This window comes from Notolepis coatsorum (assembly GCF_963971535.1).
Source record: "Notolepis coatsorum genome assembly, chromosome: 2".
NCBI classification, from domain to species: domain Eukaryota; kingdom Metazoa; phylum Chordata; class Actinopteri; order Aulopiformes; family Paralepididae; genus Notolepis; species Notolepis coatsorum.
The window spans coordinates 158,449,023-158,468,291 of NC_140166.1; the positions used below are offsets into that span (position 1 = coordinate 158,449,023).

The 19,269-nt window shown below is 47.0% G+C and overlaps 1 protein-coding gene across 1 annotated transcript in view; it reads right to left on the reverse strand.

The window, feature by feature from the left end:
• Positions 1-19,269, reverse strand: part of uchl5 (ubiquitin carboxyl-terminal hydrolase L5) — a 50,183-nt gene that overhangs the window by 16,056 nt on the left and 14,858 nt on the right. The window contains exons 6-8 of the mRNA XM_084336688.1: positions 5,703-5,833; positions 2,745-2,808; positions 2,350-2,452 (exon numbers count right to left, since the gene is read on the reverse strand). Of these exons, the coding sequence (XP_084192814.1) occupies positions 2,350-2,452; positions 2,745-2,808; positions 5,703-5,833 (298 nt within the window). The remainder of the gene's footprint in view (positions 1-2,349; positions 2,453-2,744; positions 2,809-5,702; positions 5,834-19,269) is intronic.

Below are 19,269 nucleotides of genomic sequence, written 5' to 3' on the forward strand. Positions count from 1 at the left end.
GATTTCTGACTCCACATTTTACTTCTCACTGATGCAGCCGGGGTCTACTAGAGTTCATTCTGGAGCCTCTGAGCCGCGCAGATCATGTGTTATACTGTACACACGATGGATCAATACATTTATCGATTTTTTTGAATGGCGATCGGAAATTGGAATAAACCATTTGGATACCATCTGACCTCAGGTAAGGAATCTATGTTATCAGTGTTAGGATAATCAGACTCGTTTTCACGGATATATAAGCGTTTATGTGATATGTGATATGGCTGTTTTGACTGTAAAAGCCATGAGGAAATAAGAGCAGCGATTATCAGCGCACGGCACGAGCGTGCGTGCGCACACATATACGATCATCTAGCGTTTATTTGAAAACGATTCATAAATAGGCCGACAAATGACAACGTTCTGGAATATTCCAGTAAAAGGCGATTATCATAGGCATGGGTTGTTTTCCCCCAGAAAACGGGTGATTTTCAAAATGCTATCAAACGGAAATGAAGCGATAAAAATACAATCTGCCTTGCCAATGTTGACTGGAAAATGAGTCTTTGATAAGCGACGGGCAGATTAGACACATAGCCATAATTTAAAACATAGATTAGGCGATATTAACGTTAACATTGGCCGTGGATGGTGGCATTAAACAGGGTAAAAAGGAAAACACGGCCGGCACTGAAAGTGTTAACACTTTGATCGCCGGGGTTAAATTCATAATTTACCATCCCTCGCCAGCCCTATTTAACATGGAGAAGTTCCCCTTCTTTGCAGGGCAATAACTTTTTAAATTGTATTGCTAAATTGACATTACTATGGCCCATTCAACGTCCTATATCTATTGTTCAGGGTGTAGCAACGTTATACTTTTTCATTCACATATTCATACTAAAATACGGTCTAAAGTATAAGTATGTGTTTATCGTTTTCTGCAGCTTTCTCCAGAACTTGATTTATAGCCCTAAATGCATTATATTGATGATCAAATACAGTTTGGTAGGAATCTGTGCGAGATAAAAAATGTCAACTGGACGTGTTTCTAGGAGTTACTACGTATGATCTGATGTTGACCGGATGGGGGGGGTCGTTTATAATTCCGTGGGCAACGTTATATCATTCATCTAGTGTGGGTGATATGAACATTAGAGCAGTTAGTATCGAAGACATTAAAAAATAACGCTGAAACTCACCGTAGCTTCCTCTCGCCGTTGGGAGATGAGCGTGGAACAGACATTTTTCTATTATGGGATGTCGAAATATCCGATCCATTTCCAGGTTGTATAATAGTATATACGTCCAAATCATGTTGTTTATCGAGTTATTGGTAACCGATCGACATCCATTGTGTCAAGATGGAGTCCTGCTAATGATAGCGAGTGCCCGGACGAAATATGGGTGAGCACCACTTCATCCGCATCACTTCCTGTTTGGGCGAGCGGCCGATCGGCCACCAGATGGCGCTCTTGAACCGTTGGAGAATTGAGAGGGGCTCACCAGTACATATAATGTCTCCGGGGGAGAAATATGATTTCGATCACAGATTTTTGAAATATTGATATCAAAGACGCTGTCCAGCGTCTTCGGCAGAATAAGCATGGCGGGGAAAGACGCTGACAGCGTCTTCGGCGATTAAAGTGTTAAGGATGGGTACAATGCATGGCAGACAATGTATTAAGGGTCTGGATAAATATTTAATTGTTACTTAGGGTTATGTTGTAATTAATTTATATGGTCAACCACTTCTATCTTAAGTTTATTTAGATTTTTTTACCCAGGGACAGTGCACATATAATCAACATCTTCGAACCCAGGACCTTCTTGCTGTGAGGCAACAGTGCTAACCACTGCACCATTTTAGCAATGTGTAAGTCAGAGCTATAACTAGGCTATGTTTGAACTAAGGGTTGACCAAACAGCTTAGTCGCTCTGAACAAGGAAAACGGCTTTTCCGTATGATGCTTCCTACACCTGGAATGCCCTCCAACTGAAGGTTCTTCCTTCTTTTGCTGCATTTAAAAGTATGTCGGAATCCGACCACTGTGTGTCGACTTGTAACCGATTTTTTAATCCTTATTTATTGTGTCTATGTATAAAATTGCTGATAAAACATGTCTTGTTTTGTAAGCTTGTTATCTCTGTAAATGAGGGTAAACTCAGTGTCTTACGTTACGAGTTGAAATAAAGGTTTGAAATTAAATTAAATTAAACATTTGTTGTAAGCAACAGTAACTTTGAAAAGGGGTCAAGACCTGAAAGTCTCAAGTGATATAATTCCACATGTGAACACCTCAAGGAGAAGGTCATCAAATATCAGTTTGATAAGTGTTCAGTTTGACCGCTGGCGGCAGTACCTACTTCAGTCAGCTGGGTCTGGAGCTCTGCGATCTTCCTGTCGTAAATCATCTTCCTCTCAGACACAATGGCCATCAGGTTAAATCTGATCTCTCCTTCACTGTACCTGATGAATGGTGAATTCACAAAATGGATTACCATGCAAACATTATTGAAGACTCCTGTGACCAGTAAGTAGGTACTACGTAAGTCTAACTTTTCCTAACCATTTTGTGACCGCAGCATTTGCTACGCTACGTGCACAAATATTTTGTGATTCTGCCTAAAGCCACGACTCACGTTCTCGCGATACTCAGACTGGTATCGGTATCAAAGTCAAAATGTTGGTATTGTGACAACACTAGTAAAGCATGCATTTGGATACACAAAACTAAATAAAAAGGAATGCGAATACTCACTTCTGTATTCTTTTCTCGATCACGGGTCGGACGGCATTGATCCAATCATCCTGATTGCAGGCACCTGGAACAAAGTATGAAAGAGAGGGAAACAAACGTCATTATGTGGAGGCCTGTGTTTAATTGTTAGCACTTGGGTCATTAGCACTAATTATTAAAACACAATAACATAACGCATAATTAAAAAACACATCAAACAAACAAATACAATTACAAGGTATGTAATAAATGAAGCAGAACAGTCAGATTACAGTTAAAAGGCTGGGTGACAGTTGCAGGTGTGCGTAAACAACTCTGCGATTTGATTGCCCGAACACTTTGATTGCCCAACCCGAGTTTTCTGCCCACTCACAAGAATTCTCGTATTTTCTTGTTTTTTTATTTATTAGCGATCTGAAATCATATTTCATCAACCAAGTCTACCGTTGGAAAATCAGCCACTCCAGGCACTCAGATGTGAAAAAGCGCCCCCTATCGTCTCCCAGATGGTAATTCACCCTTTTGGATGGGATTCAATGAAAATGAATGAGAAAAAAATATCCGGACTCCACATTTTACTTCTCACTCATGCAGCCGGGGTCGATCAGCTCCACTCTGGAGCCACAGAGCAGCGGGGATTACCGTACTTTTCGCACTATAAGCCGCACCTGACTATAAGCCGCAGCAGCTAAATTTAATGATGTGTACATATATAAGCTGCATGTGTTTTAATGTTTAATTACCATATGTAAGGAGTGGAGCCTGCGGCTTAATTTGATTCAACACGGGAAACCTCACCCGACACGGAAAGGATTGACAGATTGATTGCTCGATCTGTGGGTGGTGGTGCATGGCCGTTCTTATATTTAGCTAAAAGTTCCCACCTCTACAGAGAATGACTCCCACCTCTACAGAGAATGACTCCCATTGGGACACAATACTGTCAGACAAATAACAAGAATTAACTTACAAGTTTTATTAAGTAAATAAGGGAACAGATAAATAACATTTCAATGCAGTAAAAAAAGCAATATTTCGATTTTCAGGTTTTGTCCACATATAAGCCGCACCGTTATATAAGCCGCAGGGTCGAAAAATGGGGGGAAAAGCCGCGGCTTATAGTCCGAAAAGTACGGTATGTGTTTTTACAGTATACTCGTGGGATCAATAAAAGGATCGATTTTTTCGAATGGCGATCAGGAATTGGAATAATCCATTTGGATACCATCTGATCTCAGGTAAAGAATCTATGTTACCAGTCATAGGATAATCAGACCCGTTTTCACGGAGATATAAGCTTTTATGTGATTATGTGATATGGCTGTTTGACTCTTAAGAGTGATCAGGAACTGAGAGAATCGATTTTCAGCGCGCGGCACTAGCGTGCACACGTACACATATACTATCGATAATCTAGCGTTTATTTGAAAACGATTCATAAATAGGCCGCAAAATGACAACGTTCTAAAATATTCCAGTAAAGGGCGATTATCATAGAATGTCTTCTTTTTTCCGTGAAACAGAGTGCTTTTCAAAATGCTATCAAACGGAAATGAACCGATAAAAAAACAATCTGCTTCGACAATGTTGACTGGAAATGAGTCATTGATAATGCGACGGGCAGATTAGACACATAGCCATAATTTAAAACATAGATTAGGCGATGTTAACATTGGAGTGGATGTGGGCATTCAAGCACTAAATCGTGCGCCCCCTGCTGGCACTGAAAGTGTTAAAAGTGGTGAGGGGGATCAATTTGTTCATTTTCAAAAGTCTTTTGCATCTCGTTCCAACTGCTGGGAGCAGAAAATTGGAAGGATGATTGATCTAAAGAAGTGTTAATATGGCGAACATCTAGCAAGAGATTGTGAGCAGCTCTGGTGTTATAGGGAGTAAGTGATTCAAATAAGGAAGGGTCAGACCAAAGAGGGTAAAGAGTAACGATGGCCAATTTACAGATGTCACAGTGATGTGTTGAAAAGGGGGCATTTGTAGCAAACCTAATTGCTGAGTCATTGTAAAGTTTAGTCAGTTTATGGTGAAATGGTCGGAATTAACACTTTGAGTGCCACGGACGTGTTTTGTCGTTAGTTCATGCCGACTGTTGCATGCCACCAACGCTATATAGCGTTTGTTTGTCGTATTTTTTTTTATAAGCAATTTGAATTAATATTTCATCAATCGAGCCTCACGCTAGTGCTGCAGACTCTCTGAGCTCCATTGGGAAAATACCGCCCCCCTATTGTCTCTCCCTGTGGTACTGCACCCCATTGGATTAGACTGGTGGGGGGGGGGGGGGGGGTGCTGATCAGGAAATGAGAATATATTTTTCAGATCGCCTCTCTAGCGTGCATAAGTACACATATACTATCGATAATCTAGCGTTTATTTGAAAACTATTCATAAATAGGCCGAAAAATTTCAGTTTTTTGTGTATTCCAGAATATTCCAGTAAATGCCGTTTATCACGGAATCTATATATTTTCCTGAAACTTTCAAGAAAACGAGGGCTTTTCAAAATGCTATAAAACGGAAATGAACCGATTAAAAAACAATCAGTTTCGACAATGTTGACTGCAAACAAGTCATTGATAAGCGACGGGCAGATTAGACACAGCCATAATTTAAGACATAGATTATGCGTTTAGAGCGCTATCATTTAAGTGGGTGGTGGCATTCAACGATAAATAGTGCATGCCACGCTGGCAATCAACGTGTTAAGAGTGCTATTCAACGCTAGGTGAAAGGTCTCTTAAAAAGCCCCTCTAATGTAAAAATGGCTGATTCCTGCGTTTTGTATCGTTTAAAATGTTCAAGTACGATCCAATGAATAAATAATCACATTGCATAGGTTTTAAGTACGGTCCAATGAATAAATAATTACATTGCATGGTTTTGAACTTTTTTAAGTATGGTCCAATGAATAAATAATGACATTCCTGGTGGACTTTTATAGCTCCACTAATTGCTGCCGCTTACCCAGGTCGATGGGCCCCTCTCGAAGCCCGTCCAGCTCATATAGTCTACCGTTAACGGGAACATAGCTCACAAAGTGGAACGCATCCTCGTCCTTCGCTGATGATTTTGCATCGAACTCAAACATCTGTTGTCTGCAATTAAACAATGCACAAACGCAAACGAATGACTTCGTTATTTTTTGTATCCACTTTCTCCTTTTTTCTGTTTTTCTCCAATCCCAATTTAGTCATGCCAATTCCCCCCTCCCCTGTCTTGATCGTTGCTCGCATGTGCCCCCCACTGGTCGCCGTAGGGAGGGTTGAAGAATCTATCGCATGTCCCCTCCGATACATGCGGAGTGAGACAGCCACTTCTTTTCACCTGCCAGCGCGGACTCTCATTGGCGAGGCGTAACGTGTGGAAGGCTCACACTACCCTCGACATCTCCTGTCCTTGCTGTGCAGGCGCCCTGAACGACCTGTAGGAGTCGCTGTTTACAACGACCAGATTACCACCCACCGACTCCCCTCCCGCTGACTGCCAATTGAGTCAGTATGATGGCCGGCCCAAGCCGGAGGCAACGCTGACAGCCGGATTCGATAGCAAACTAATGACTTCTGTACCAACACAAAAGGCAATGATTGAATATTCTTTATACAAACGACATCTTCGACATTATACAAAACAAACAATTAAGACTATAGCTGTCATTTATTATGCAAAACAAAACAATTAAGACTGTAGCCATCATGTATTGTGCAAAACAAACAATTAAGACTATGATTTAATATACAATCAAGAAGCATAGATAGACTAAGTAACACGCCAACTTTTGGGGAAATTAGCTTATTTGCCATCTACCCTGGAGTTAGACAAGCAGATACATAACCTTCTTCTCTGTGCATGCATTAGGCTTAGGGAACAGCTGCACCGTTAGCCTAGCTTAGCGTCATTCACTGGAAGTAGGTGTGCCAGTTTAGCCTAGTTCCCAACAGTCACGAAATACACTCCAAATACAACTGCAAAACGTTCCTGCAAACATGTTGTGACCTGTGTATTTACCACGTGGAGAAAAAAATATTATAATTAGACATTTTCGTTTTCTAAGCAGATATATACTCTGAACAATTTTTTGCCTGGGCGCAGTGATTTCATCACGTCAAAAGCCCTGTTGCTTTTTGAAAAAAAAATTCAGAGTATATATCTGCTTAGAAAACGAAAATGTCTAATACATTTGTTTTTTTATTATTATTATTTCTTCACGTGGTAAATACACAGGTCACAACATGTTTACAGGAAAGTTCTGGAGTTGTATTTGGAGTGTATTTTGTGACTGTTGGGAACTAGGGTACACTGGCACACCTACTTCTAGGCTAACGGTGCGGCTGTTCCCTAAGCCTAATGCATGCACAGAGAAGAAAAGGGTATGTATCTGCTTGTCTTAACTTCAGGGTAGATGGCAAATGAGCTATTTCCCAAAAAGTTGCCGTGTTCCTTTAACACTTTCAGTGCCCACCACGTGATAAGACGTTTTATCAACCCAATGCCTGAATGCCCACCACGACAATTAGTGTTTTATTTTTTTATTAGCGATCTGAATTCATATTTCATCAACCGAGTCTCCCGTTGGTATGCAGCCCCTGTAGGAGATCAGATGTGAAAAAACCGCCCCCTATCGTCTCCCAGATGGTAATGCACCCTTTTGGAATGGACTCAATGAAAATGGATGAGAAAAGAAAAATCCGGAATCCACATTTTACTTCTCAGGCATGTAACCCGAGCCGATCAGATTAATTGTGGAGCCTCAGAACAGCGTGGAACACATATGTACAGTATGTAGCGTTGGATCAATAAAAACGATAAATTTTTGGAATGGCGATCAGGAATTGGAATGATCTTTTTGGAGAACATCTGATCTGAGGTAAGGAATCTATTTTACAAGTCTTGGGATAATCAGAATTGTATTCGCTGAGATCTCAGCATTCGCCCTATGTGTGATGGGTCTGTATGTGCGCGATCACTTTGAGGAAATCAGAGAATCGATTTTTCAGATCGCCTATATAGCGTGCATACGTACACATATACTATCGATAATCTAGCGTTTATTTGAAAACGATTCATAAATAGGCCGAAATATTACAACGTTTGTGTATTCTAGAATATTCCAGAAAAGGGCGATTATCATGGAATATTAATATTTTCCTTGAAAACTAGTGCTTTTCAAAATGCTATAAAACAAAAATGAACAGATAAAAAAACAATCCGCTTCGACAATGTTGACTGGAAAACGAGTCATTGATAAGCGACAGGCAGATTAGACACATAGCCATAATTTAAAACATAGATTAGGCGTTATTAACGCTAACATTGAAGTGGATGGTGGGCATTCAAGCTGTAAATCAAGATTAAGCTTGGGCTCTGAAAGTGTTAAGACTGTATTTGTTACTGTATGTGATTTGGGAGAGATTGTAAATTAGATTAATTTTATGTTTTATTGCCCCTTATACACAAATTTTTTTAATCATATGATGAATTAAAAAATGTATGTACTATTCAGTAAAATGTACTTTGGATGAATGATTATAAAAGACAAATAAATTCTATTTATAAAGCTTTTATTTATTCATAAAAAATTATTATTTCTTTATTTTCGACACCATTGCAGCTTAACTCATTCTGCGCCACGGGTCGGGGCGCCAGAGGGCGCTATTACGCCAGCGCTGTAAGTCAATGGGGCGCTTTGTTCACTTGCGAGTGCTTAAAATATATCTTATATTATATCTATGGGTCTAATACACCCGTCAACTGTCAGTGCGTTGCTTCCCGTCAACATCCACGAAACAGATTGTTTTTTCATTGGTACATTTCCGTTTTGAATATGATTATAGTTTGGGTGCTTCTGAGTAATTCCAGGGAAAGACGCGATAATAGCCCTTTAGTGGAATACACTAAACACGTTGTAATTTTTCACCTGATTATCGAATCTTCCTGAAATCAATGCTAGATTATCATTATTATCCTTCCCCATGCAAGAATGAAATGGCCCAAGTAGCGCGGGCTCCCCCGCCACCTCCTGCAACCCAACGGCACACAGCCACACACAGAGACAGCTTCGATCGGGGTAGAAAGAAATATCAGATCAACGATCAAATTTATATATAGTGTTCTTACCTTGTATCTGATGTAATGCAAAAGAAATAATCCAATTATCTGATCGCCATTCCAAATACTGCTTGTGGAGGTCCGTCCCACATTACCGAGTGTTACACATGAACGGGCGGATCGTCCCAGAAAAGAAACCAGACCATTTCCAATGGAGTGCAATACCAGCTGGAAGGCGTAGGCGGCGGTATTTGCCCTTTTGCGAGCTCAGACCGATTTCCAATGATAACATCAGGCTGGATGGATGAAAATGAATGGATATAGCGAATAAAATAAATAACGACGAAAATCCGACTATACTTGTAACTGAGGGGTACAATTCCCTGACTGTATTGATAAGTATGGTATCATTAAACCACTACCGCTTTATGTACTTTAATTACTGGCCATACAGTACATGATATCTAAATATAATGAACACTTCCCACAATGAACCGGTTCCAATCAAAGTTGTCTTTAAGTATTTATTGCAGCAAAAGGTACATAATACTTCTCGATTATACTTTGAATGCACTTGTAAGGCAAAGGAATGTGCGTAGGCAAATCAACAATGAATGTCCATTCTCTGGTTACGCAGGAGGTAATTATACAACCTGAATCTTAGGGAATTATATCTATGGTACACTAGTAATATAGCGGGAGATACTGGAAGGGTCCCCCTGGTTGTAAGCCAGCAGGGGTAGAAGATCTGTCGGTAGTAGAGAGTCTGGTCAACGATGACTAAGGAGACTCCAGGTACAGGAGCCGGTGCAATAGCCTCTTGATCCACAGACGAATACAGCTGTTCTCCGTAGACTGTAGGTCCACAGTGAAGAAAGCTAGCCGGCCTCAGGCTCTCTGAGGCGCCGACTCGACTTGGCTCCTCGCGGGGTAAATCCAACACGTGCAGGCGTCGGCGATTCTCCGCTCCATAAATCACAGGACCAAAGCAAATATATTCCAGCCGCAAAGGGCTATGTAGTCGTCGGGTAGATTAATCCAGTGTACATGTCCACACGGTTCTCGTCTAGGTCTCCTCGGGTGAAAGCGCAATGAAAGCAGCCCAGCCTGGATAAGAACTCTAGCTAATACGAGGAAGCGTTGGAGATGCTGGTCACTGTAGAACTTTAGCCGCACGATACACTATACACAAATAGACTATTATTGACTTAATAGAAATATGTCGCACTCGACGGTATAGCGCCAAACTCTGACAATTCAGTTATTAATTTGCACGCGGTCTCAATGCTCTATTCTTGGGCCAAACAGGCCATACTTCACCGCACGTTGTATCGTGGGTGAGGCTTCAACTTATTGGGTAACTCTTAGACTAAGTGCTTCTGTATTCACCTGCGCCGTATTTATATGCACGGTGAACAAACTAGTGCCAATCTCATTTCTGTCGCGTATCCCTGGGCAAGGCCGGGCATGTCCAGACATGTCTTGACGGTGACTTTGAACCTGACTCCGGAGGCTGGTCCCTGGCGCCGGTGGACCGCTGTCCAATAGGAGAATGAAATATTATGGTCTGTAGTAGGCTAAAGGGATATTCCGTGTATATGTACAAGGAATATACAAGGGATATCAAACGATATACAAATATTATGCAATATATATCAATCAATAAATATATATATTCGGTTTAATCTGATCCTTTGTAACAGCCGCCCCCTAATTAGTCCCACCTAATTAGCTAAGCAGAGACAGATTAACCGCACTGTCCACTACTCAATGTCTGTTGTGAGGGGTCGGTCAGTTCACAAAGTCATGGGGTCATGGTCGTCATCGATAGTATCGGGGAGCCTTGGCAGTTCTATCAGCCTCGCCACGGGTCGGTTGTAGGTCCGCCCTTGGACGAGCAATTCTGCCACTCTGACCTTTCCGTCGGCACCAGTGGTCACTTTGCTTACGCGGCCGGCCGGCCACGCAGCTCGGGGTAGTGACTGGTCTATGGTCATGACGACTGGACGGGATGAAGGGGGGCTTAGGAGGAAGCGGGCCTGAGACTGCTTTGATCTGTGCTTGGCTGTGCCTCCTCCTCCTCCGTCTGTTTCTCTTGTTTGCTCTGTACCCCGTCTGAGGAGGGGCCGGTCCCGGCCGCCCAGTCAAGGAGTCGCTCGGGGTGCTGGGTTCGAGGTCAGCTACGTCTGAAGCGCAGCTGAGGGGGGTGGAGTTCCGAACTCCCTCTGGTGCCCACGGTTCTCTCACGGGCCTCTCGCTGTCAATAGCCTCTGCTGTACGAGGGAGTGGCCGGTGTCGCTCGCCTTTGTGTGTAGGCAGCGTGTAGACGTGGGTTGACTGTCAAGTCCGTAGAGGGGGCCCTGGAGCGTCCATCCCAGTCGGGTCTGAACCGCGACTGGGCATCCTTTGGGTCCGATGTGGGCCGCCTCAATTGGGAGAATGAGGTCTGCGTGGTCGGAGCCGATGAGCAGGGTCGGTGTGGCGCCGTCGATAAGCGGTATAGGTAGTTGACGTAGGTGCACATACTTAGCCATCAGCTGTGGGATGGGGTAGGTGTACTGAGACAGGCCTATGTCGTGGCTGGTGAAGACGTTGGTTATATTATACTGCTTCTCGGGCTGGTCCACCGCTGCTATCTTGAAGGAGACCTTTTCACCTTTTATGGTCTTCTGGTCCCTTCTGATGGTGCGTATGGTCATGGTATCTTTGACACCCCGCAGGCCCAACTGGGCTGCTGCGGAAGCGAGAAGGAGTCTTTTCAGACCCATCGTCCAGGACGGCGTAAGTGTCCAGGACCTTGTCCTCGCAGCTCAGGAGCACTCTGACCACTTTGAGGAGCACTCGGGGGGTCCCGCTCTGCTTGGGGTCTATGTGGAGCACTCCTGTTGGTCGGTTGCCTCGTCGGGCTATTCTTATCATGTTATCCTCGCACAAGAATCGGCGGTGACCGGCTTGTGGGGGGTCAGACGCAATCCACTGCTCCATTTCGGCGATGGTCAGTTCCGGGAACACGTCGCACTGGTCCAGCCAGTGTCCTCCTCGGCAGTACGTACAGTCGATCTTCCATACCTCCTTTGCCGGGGGGTTGTCACCTGTCTGTGGTGACACAGAATCTATCTGGTGCGAGTCGCACCGTGACTCCCAGTGTCTGCTGTAGCAGTCGGGACACCAGGGAGCGGTCTGGTGGCTCTTCGGTACTGGTGCCACCGCCTCGGCATGGTACATTACCGCGACGGGCCCACTCTGTTGTCCTGGCTGACGCCTGTTGATGTCATGCAGGACCTCCAAGTGGGTGCCACCGCACCTGCTGCACTTCTTCTTCAAGCGGCACTCAGCTGCTAGGTGGCTGCGCGCGCAGCGGAAGCAGCGGCGGTGGTCCTTGATCCACTGACTCACCTCGTCCGTGGTCAGCTTCCCGAAAGTGTCGCATTGGTACAGCCGATGTTCTCCCTCACAGTACTGGCACTCAATCTTCCACTGGTCCTCTTTCGTCGAGGGGGTGTGGTGGTTCTTGTGCTGCGGTACTGATTCGGCTTGGTGCATAACGGTCACCAGCCGGCGGTTATCCGTTGATCCCCGAGGTCCGAGTCTTGGGCTTGGTCCACTCCATACGAACGTGTCGAGTCGTAGGCTACTGACCTCCCTGGCGAGGAACTCAGATAGGTCTAGGAGGGATGCCTCTGGACCGTTGGGGTCGCGGTAGTCTCTCTGCCGCCGAAAACGCTCTTGTCGGGCGGGAGGGAGCTTCTCTAGTATCCTCTCTACATTAGAGTTAGCGTACAGTTCATAGATCCCTTTTTCCTTTTGGGACCCCAGCATCCCTACCAGGGACTGTACCTTGATAGCGAGGTCATCTAATGCTCTGTTGTCTCTGGCTGGGGGGAGACGGTCAATGTCTCTTATCTCCTGTATCACGTAGTCCCATATGCGTCCATAACGTTGGTCGAGGGCTACTAGAGCCGCAGTGTATGGGGTAGTAGAGCTGGAATATGCCAGCGCTATATTGTGCGCTCTGGGCACCTTCAGGTGCTTGAGTAGGATAGCATACTTGTACGGTTCATCTGGTACGTCGGACAGCATAGTCTCTAAGCACATTCGTAGCTCTGTGTACTGTGCTCTGTTCTCGTGTGTGAAGTCCGGGAATGTCGGTGTGCCATGGTACGATGCCATGGATGACTGGCACATCGGTGAGCGTTGGGGGAGAGGCCTCCTAGGCGAGTCTCCTCGTGCGTGTCGTCTTGGGCTGGTACTTGGTGGGTACCGAAGGTCGGGTACCCAGGTTCTGTTCCTCGGGGCTGGCGGTGCGTCAAACTCACCCGTGAGTTGAGTCGGGGGTTTGTAGCGCAGGGCCTCGGGGCTGACGTCTGGGCTGTACTGGACCTCCTGGTCCAGAGTACGTTGCTGCTGGTCGGGGCTGTACTGGGCCTCCTGGTCCAGAGTACGTTGCTGCTGGTCGGCTTGACATTCCTCCTCTTCCTCCTCCTCTTCCTCTGCTAGGACCTGGAGTCTTCTGTTCAGTCTCTCGGCGTGGTCCGGTTCTTCCCGGTTGCTGGGTCTCGTATGGACCGGCCGGGGAGGGGGCTCGGAGACGTGGACAGGATCCTCCTGTTGGCGGGGTCCCGGGTCGCTTGGTCAGGTAGGGGAATGTGTCCTAGACCCTTGTCGTGACGATCTCCGGGAGCTCCGTGCGGAGAGAGGGGGTGTCGCCATGGTGATCAATTTGTCCATCAGCTGCGCCTGCAGCCGGTCGCGCTCTGCCTCGCGCTGGGCATGGGCGGCGTCGCGCGCTGCTTCGCGCTGGGCATTGGCGGCGTCGCACTGCGCATTGGCTGCGGCGTGCTGCGCATCGGCGCGGCTTCTCTCAATGTTCTCTTCCGTCTGGAGGCGTCTGGTCTCCGGTCTTATGCGGTCGTCTTCACTCCTTTGTTGCGCCTGGAAGCGCTCTCGCTCGGTTGCAGAATGTTCGCGTTCACGGAGGGCTTGCGCTTGGAGTTGCGCGTGAAGGCGCTCTCGTTCGTCTGCAGCTTGTTCGCGCTCGCTCGTCTGTCGCGCTTGGAGTCGATCGCGTTCACCCTGAAGTCGATCGCGTTCGGTAGAGGCTGCCAGGGTGGCGATGAGTGCCTGTGCCAGCATCTTGTCCGCCTCGCTGGGGGAAGACGCCGGTCGAGGCGATCGGCTCCCGGCAGTACTCGTTGGAGATCCGTTCTCCTGTCGCGTACCGAGGAGATCCATCTCCTGGGTGCGCGTCTCTTCTTGTGGTGGGTCGGGTTCCGTCCCGGGAGGGCTTTCTTTATCCTGGAGCTCTCCGGGGACTACTTCTTCGACGTTGGCGTTGTCGGGGGGTAAAGTCGTGTCATGTCCCTCCTGCTCCCCCCCGTGAGCTTGGTCAGTTACGTTAGAACCCACTAGGGTCTCTACTGGCGGGGTAGCCTGGTCGGTAGGGTTGGACATAATTTTACTATCCGTATTTAACTTCCTTTTAAAGCTAGGTATTGGACTGACAGTGTATGCCTCTAGATAGGGAGGTGGCTGCCGTCTGCACTGCGGGCGATCTACTTTAGGAGAACCGTTTTGTGGAGTGTTCATCATAGGCCATGTCAATATTAATACCACTATATTAATATTACACTAGTTACCCATCCGGTTCGAAGGACCAATTGTAACTGAGGGGTACAATTCCCTGACTGTATTGATAAGTATGGTATCATTAAACCACTACCGCTTTATGTACTTTAATTACTGGCCATACAGTACATGATATCTAAATATAATGAACACTTCCCACAATGAACCGGTTCCAATCAAAGTTGTCTTTAAGTATTTATTGCAGCAAAAGGTACATAATACTTCTCGATTATACTTTGAATGCACTTGTAAGGCAAAGGAATGTGCGTAGGCAAATCAACAATGAATGTCCATTCTCTGGTTACGCAGGAGGTAATTATACAACCTGAATCTTAGGGAATTATATCTATGGTACACTAGTAATATAGCGGGAGATACTGGAAGGGTCCCCCTGGTTGTAAGCCAGCAGGGGTAGAAGATCTGTCGGTAGTAGAGAGTCTGGTCAACGATGACTAAGGAGACTCCAGGTACAGGAGCCGGTGCAATAGCCTCTTGATCCACAGACGAATACAGCTGTTCTCCGTAGACTGTAGCTCCACAGTGAAGAAAGCTAGCCGGCCTCAGGCTCTCTGAGGCGCCGACTCGACTTGGCTCCTCGCGGGGTAAATCCAACACGTGCAGGCGTCTGCGATTCTCCGCTCCATAAATCACAGGACCAAAGCAAATATATTCCAGCCGCAAAGGGCTATGTAGTCGTCGGGTAGATTAATCCAGTGTACATGTCCACACGGTTCTCGTCTAGGTCTCCTCGGGTGAAAGCGCAATGAAAGCAGCCCAGCCTGGATAAGAACTCTAGCTAATACGAGGAAGCGTTGGAGATGCTGGTCACTGTAGAACTTTAGCCGCACGATACACTATACACAAATAGACTATTATTGACTTAATAGAAATATGTCGCACTCGACGGTATAGCGCCAAACTCTGACAATTCAGTTATTAATTCGCACGCGGTCTCAATGCTCTATTCTGGGGCCAAACAGGCCATACTTCACCGCACGTTGTATCGTGGGTGAGGCTTCAACTTATTGGGTAACTCTTAGACTAAGTGCTTCTGTATTCACCTGCGCCGTATTTATATGCACGGTGAACAAACTAGTGCCAATCTCATTTCTGTCGCGTATCCCTGGGCAAGGCCGGGCATGTCCAGACATGTCTTGACGTTGACTTTGAACCTGACTCCGGAGGCTGGTCCCTGGCGCCGGTGGACCGCTGTCCAATAGGAGAATGAAATATTATGGTCTGTAGTAGGCTCAAGGGATATTCCGTGTATATGTACAAGGAATATACAAGGGATATCAAGCGATATACAAATATTATGCAATATATATCAATCAATAAATATATATATTCGGTTTAATCCGATCCTTTGTAACAATACTCGTGATTGGCGCCGAGCGGTCAGCGAGTTAACCCGACTATATTCGTGCTGATTCGGCTTGGTGCATAACGGTCACCAGCCGGCGGTTATCCGTTGATCCCCGAGGTCCGAGTCTTGGGCTTGGTCCACTCCATACGAACGTGTCGAGTCGTAGGCTACTGACCTCCCTGGCGAGGAACTCAGATAGGTCTAGGAGGGATGCCTCTGGACCGTTGGGGTCGCGGTAGTCTCTCTGCCGCCGAAAACGCTCTTGTCGGGCGGGAGGGAGCTTCTCTAGTATCCTCTCTACATTAGAGTTAGCGTACAGTTCATAGATCCCTTTTTCCTTTTGGGACCCCAGCATCCCTACCAGGGACTGTACCTTGATAGCGAGGTCATCTAATGCTCTGTTGTCTCTGGCTGGGGGGAGACGGTCAATGTCTCTTATCTCCTGTATCACGTAGTCCCATATGCGTCCATAACGTTGGTCGAGGGCTACTAGAGCCGCAGTGTATGGGGTAGTAGAGCTGGAATATGCCAGCGCTATATTGTGCGCTCTGGGCACCTTCAGGTGCTTGAGTAGGATAGCATACTTGTACGGTTCATCTGGTACGTCGGACAGCATAGTCTCTAAGCACATTCGTAGCTCTGTGTACTGTGCTCTGTTCTCGTGTGTGAAGTCCGGGAACGTCGGTGTGCCATGGTACGATGCCATGGATGACTGGCACATCGGTGAGCGTTGGGGGAGAGGCCTCCTAGGCGAGTCTCCTCTTGCGTGTCGTCTTGGGCTGGTACTTGGTGGGTACCGAAGGTCGGGTACCCAGGTTCTGTTCCTCGGGGCTGGCGGTGCGTCAAACTCACCCGTGAGTTGAGTCTGGGGTTTGTAGCGCAGGGCCTCGGGGCTGACGTCTGGGCTGTACTGGACCTCCTGGTCCAGAGTACGTTGCTGCTGGTCGGGGCTGTACTGGGCCTCCTGGTCCAGAGTACGTTGCTGCTGGTCGGCTTGACATTCCTCCTCTTCCTCTGCTAGGACCTGGAGTCTTCTGTTCAGTCTCTCGGCGTGGTCCGGTTCTTCCCGGTTGCTGGGTCTCGTATGGACCGGCCGGGGAGGGGGCTCGGAGACGTGGACAGGATCCTCCTGTTGGCGGGGTCCCGGGTCGCTTGGTCAGGTAGGGGAATGTGTCCTAGACCCTTGTCGTGACGATCTCCGGGAGCTCCGTGCGGAGAGAGGGGGTGTCGCCATGGTGATCAATTTGTCCATCAGCTGCGCCTGCAGCCGGTCGCGCTCTGCCTCGCGCTGGGCATGGGCGGCGTCGCGCGCTGCTTCGCGCTGGGCATTGGCGGCGTCGCACTGCGCATTGGCTGCGGCGTGCTGCGCATCGGCGCGGCTTCTCTCAATGTTCTCTTCCGTCTGGAGGCGTCTGGTCTCCGGTCTTATGCGGTCGTCTTCACTCCTTTGTTGCGCCTGGAAGCGCTCTCGCTCGGTTGCAGAATGTTCGCGTTCACGGAGGGCTTGCGCTTGGAGTTGCGCGTGAAGGCGCTCTCGTTCGTCTGCAGCTTGTTCGCGCTCGCTCGTCTGTCGCGCTTGGAGTCGATCGCGTTCACCCTGAAGTCGATCGCGTTCGGTAGAGGCTGCCAGGGTGGCGATGAGTGCCTGTGCCAGCATCTTGTCCGCCTCGCTGGGGGAAGACGCCGGTCGAGGCGATCGGCTCCCGGCAGTACTCGTTGGAGATCCGTTCTCCTGTCGCGTACCGAGGAGATCCATCTCCTGGGTGCGCGTCTCTTCTTGTGGTGGGTCGGGTTCCGTCCCGGGAGGGCTTTCTTTATCCTGGAGCTCTCCGGGGACTACTTCTTCGACGTTGGCGTTGTCGGGGGGTAAAGTCGTGTCATGTCCCTCCTGCTCCCCCCCGTGAGCTTGGTCAGTTACGTTAGAACCCACTAGGGTCTCTACTGGCGGGGTAGCCTGGTCGGTAGGGTTGGACATAATTTTACTATCCGTATTTAACTTCCTTTTAAAGCTAGGTATTGGACTGACAGTGTATGCCTCTAGATAGGGAGGTGGCTGCCGTCTGCACTGCGGGCGATCTACTTTAGGAGAACCGTTTTGTGGAGTGTTCATCATAGGCCATGTCAATATTAATACCACTATATTAATATTACACTAGTTACCCATCCGGTTCGAAGGACCAATTGTAACTGAGGGGTACAATTCCCTGACTGTATTGATAAGTATGGTATCATTAAACCACTACCGCTTTATGTACTTTAATTACTGGCCATACAGTACATGATATCTAAATATAATGAACACTTCCCACAATGAACCGGTTCCAATCAAAGTTGTCTTTAAGTATTTATTGCAGCAAAAGGTACATAATACTTCTCGATTATACTTTGAATGCACTTGTAAGGCAAAGGAATGTGCGTAGGCAAATCAACAATGAATGTCCATTCTCTGGTTACGCAGGAGGTAATTATACAACCTGAATCTTAGGGAATTATATCTATGGTACACTAGTAATATAGCGGGAGATACTGGAAGGGTCCCCCTGGTTGTAAGCCAGCAGGGGTAGAAGATCTGTCGGTAGTAGAGAGTCTGGTCAACGATGACTAAGGAGACTCCAGGTACAGGAGCCGGTGCAATAGCCTCTTGATCCACAGACGAATACAGCTGTTCTCCGTAGACTGTAGCTCCACAGTGAAGAAAGCTAGCCGGCCTCAGGCTCTCTGAGGCGCCGACTCGACTTGGCTCCTCGCGGGGTAAATCCAACACGTGCAGGCGTCTGCGATTCTCCGCTCCATAAATCACAGGACCAAAGCAAATATATTCCAGCCGCAAAGGGCTATGTAGTCGTCGGGTAGATTAATCCAGTGTACATGTCCACACGGTTCTCGTCTAGGTCTCCTCGGGTGAAAGCGCAATGAAAGCAGCCCAGCCTGGATAAGAACTCTAGCTAATACGAGGAAGCGTTGGAGATGCTGGTCACTGTAGAACTTTAGCCGCACGATACACTATACACAAATAGACTATTATTGACTTAATAGAAATATGTCGCACTCGACGGTATAGCGCCAAACTCTGACAATTCAGTTATTAATTTGCACGCGGTCTCAATGCTCTATTCTGGGGCCAAACAGGCCATACTTCACCGCACGTTGTATCGTGGGTGAGGCTTCAACTTATTGGGTAACTCTTAGACTAAGTGCTTCTGTATTCACCTGCGCCGTATTTATATGCACGGTGAACAAACTAGTGCCAATCTCATTTCTGTCGCGTATCCCTGGGCAAGGCCGGGCATGTCCAGACATGTCTTGACGTTGACTTTGAACCTGACTCCGGAGGCTGGTCCCTGGCGCCGGTGGACCGCTGTCCAATAGGAGAATGAAATATTATGGTCTGTAGTAGGCTCAAGGGATATTCCGTGTATATGTACAAGGAATATACAAGGGATATCAAGCGATATACAAATATTATGCAATATATATCAATCAATAAATATATAT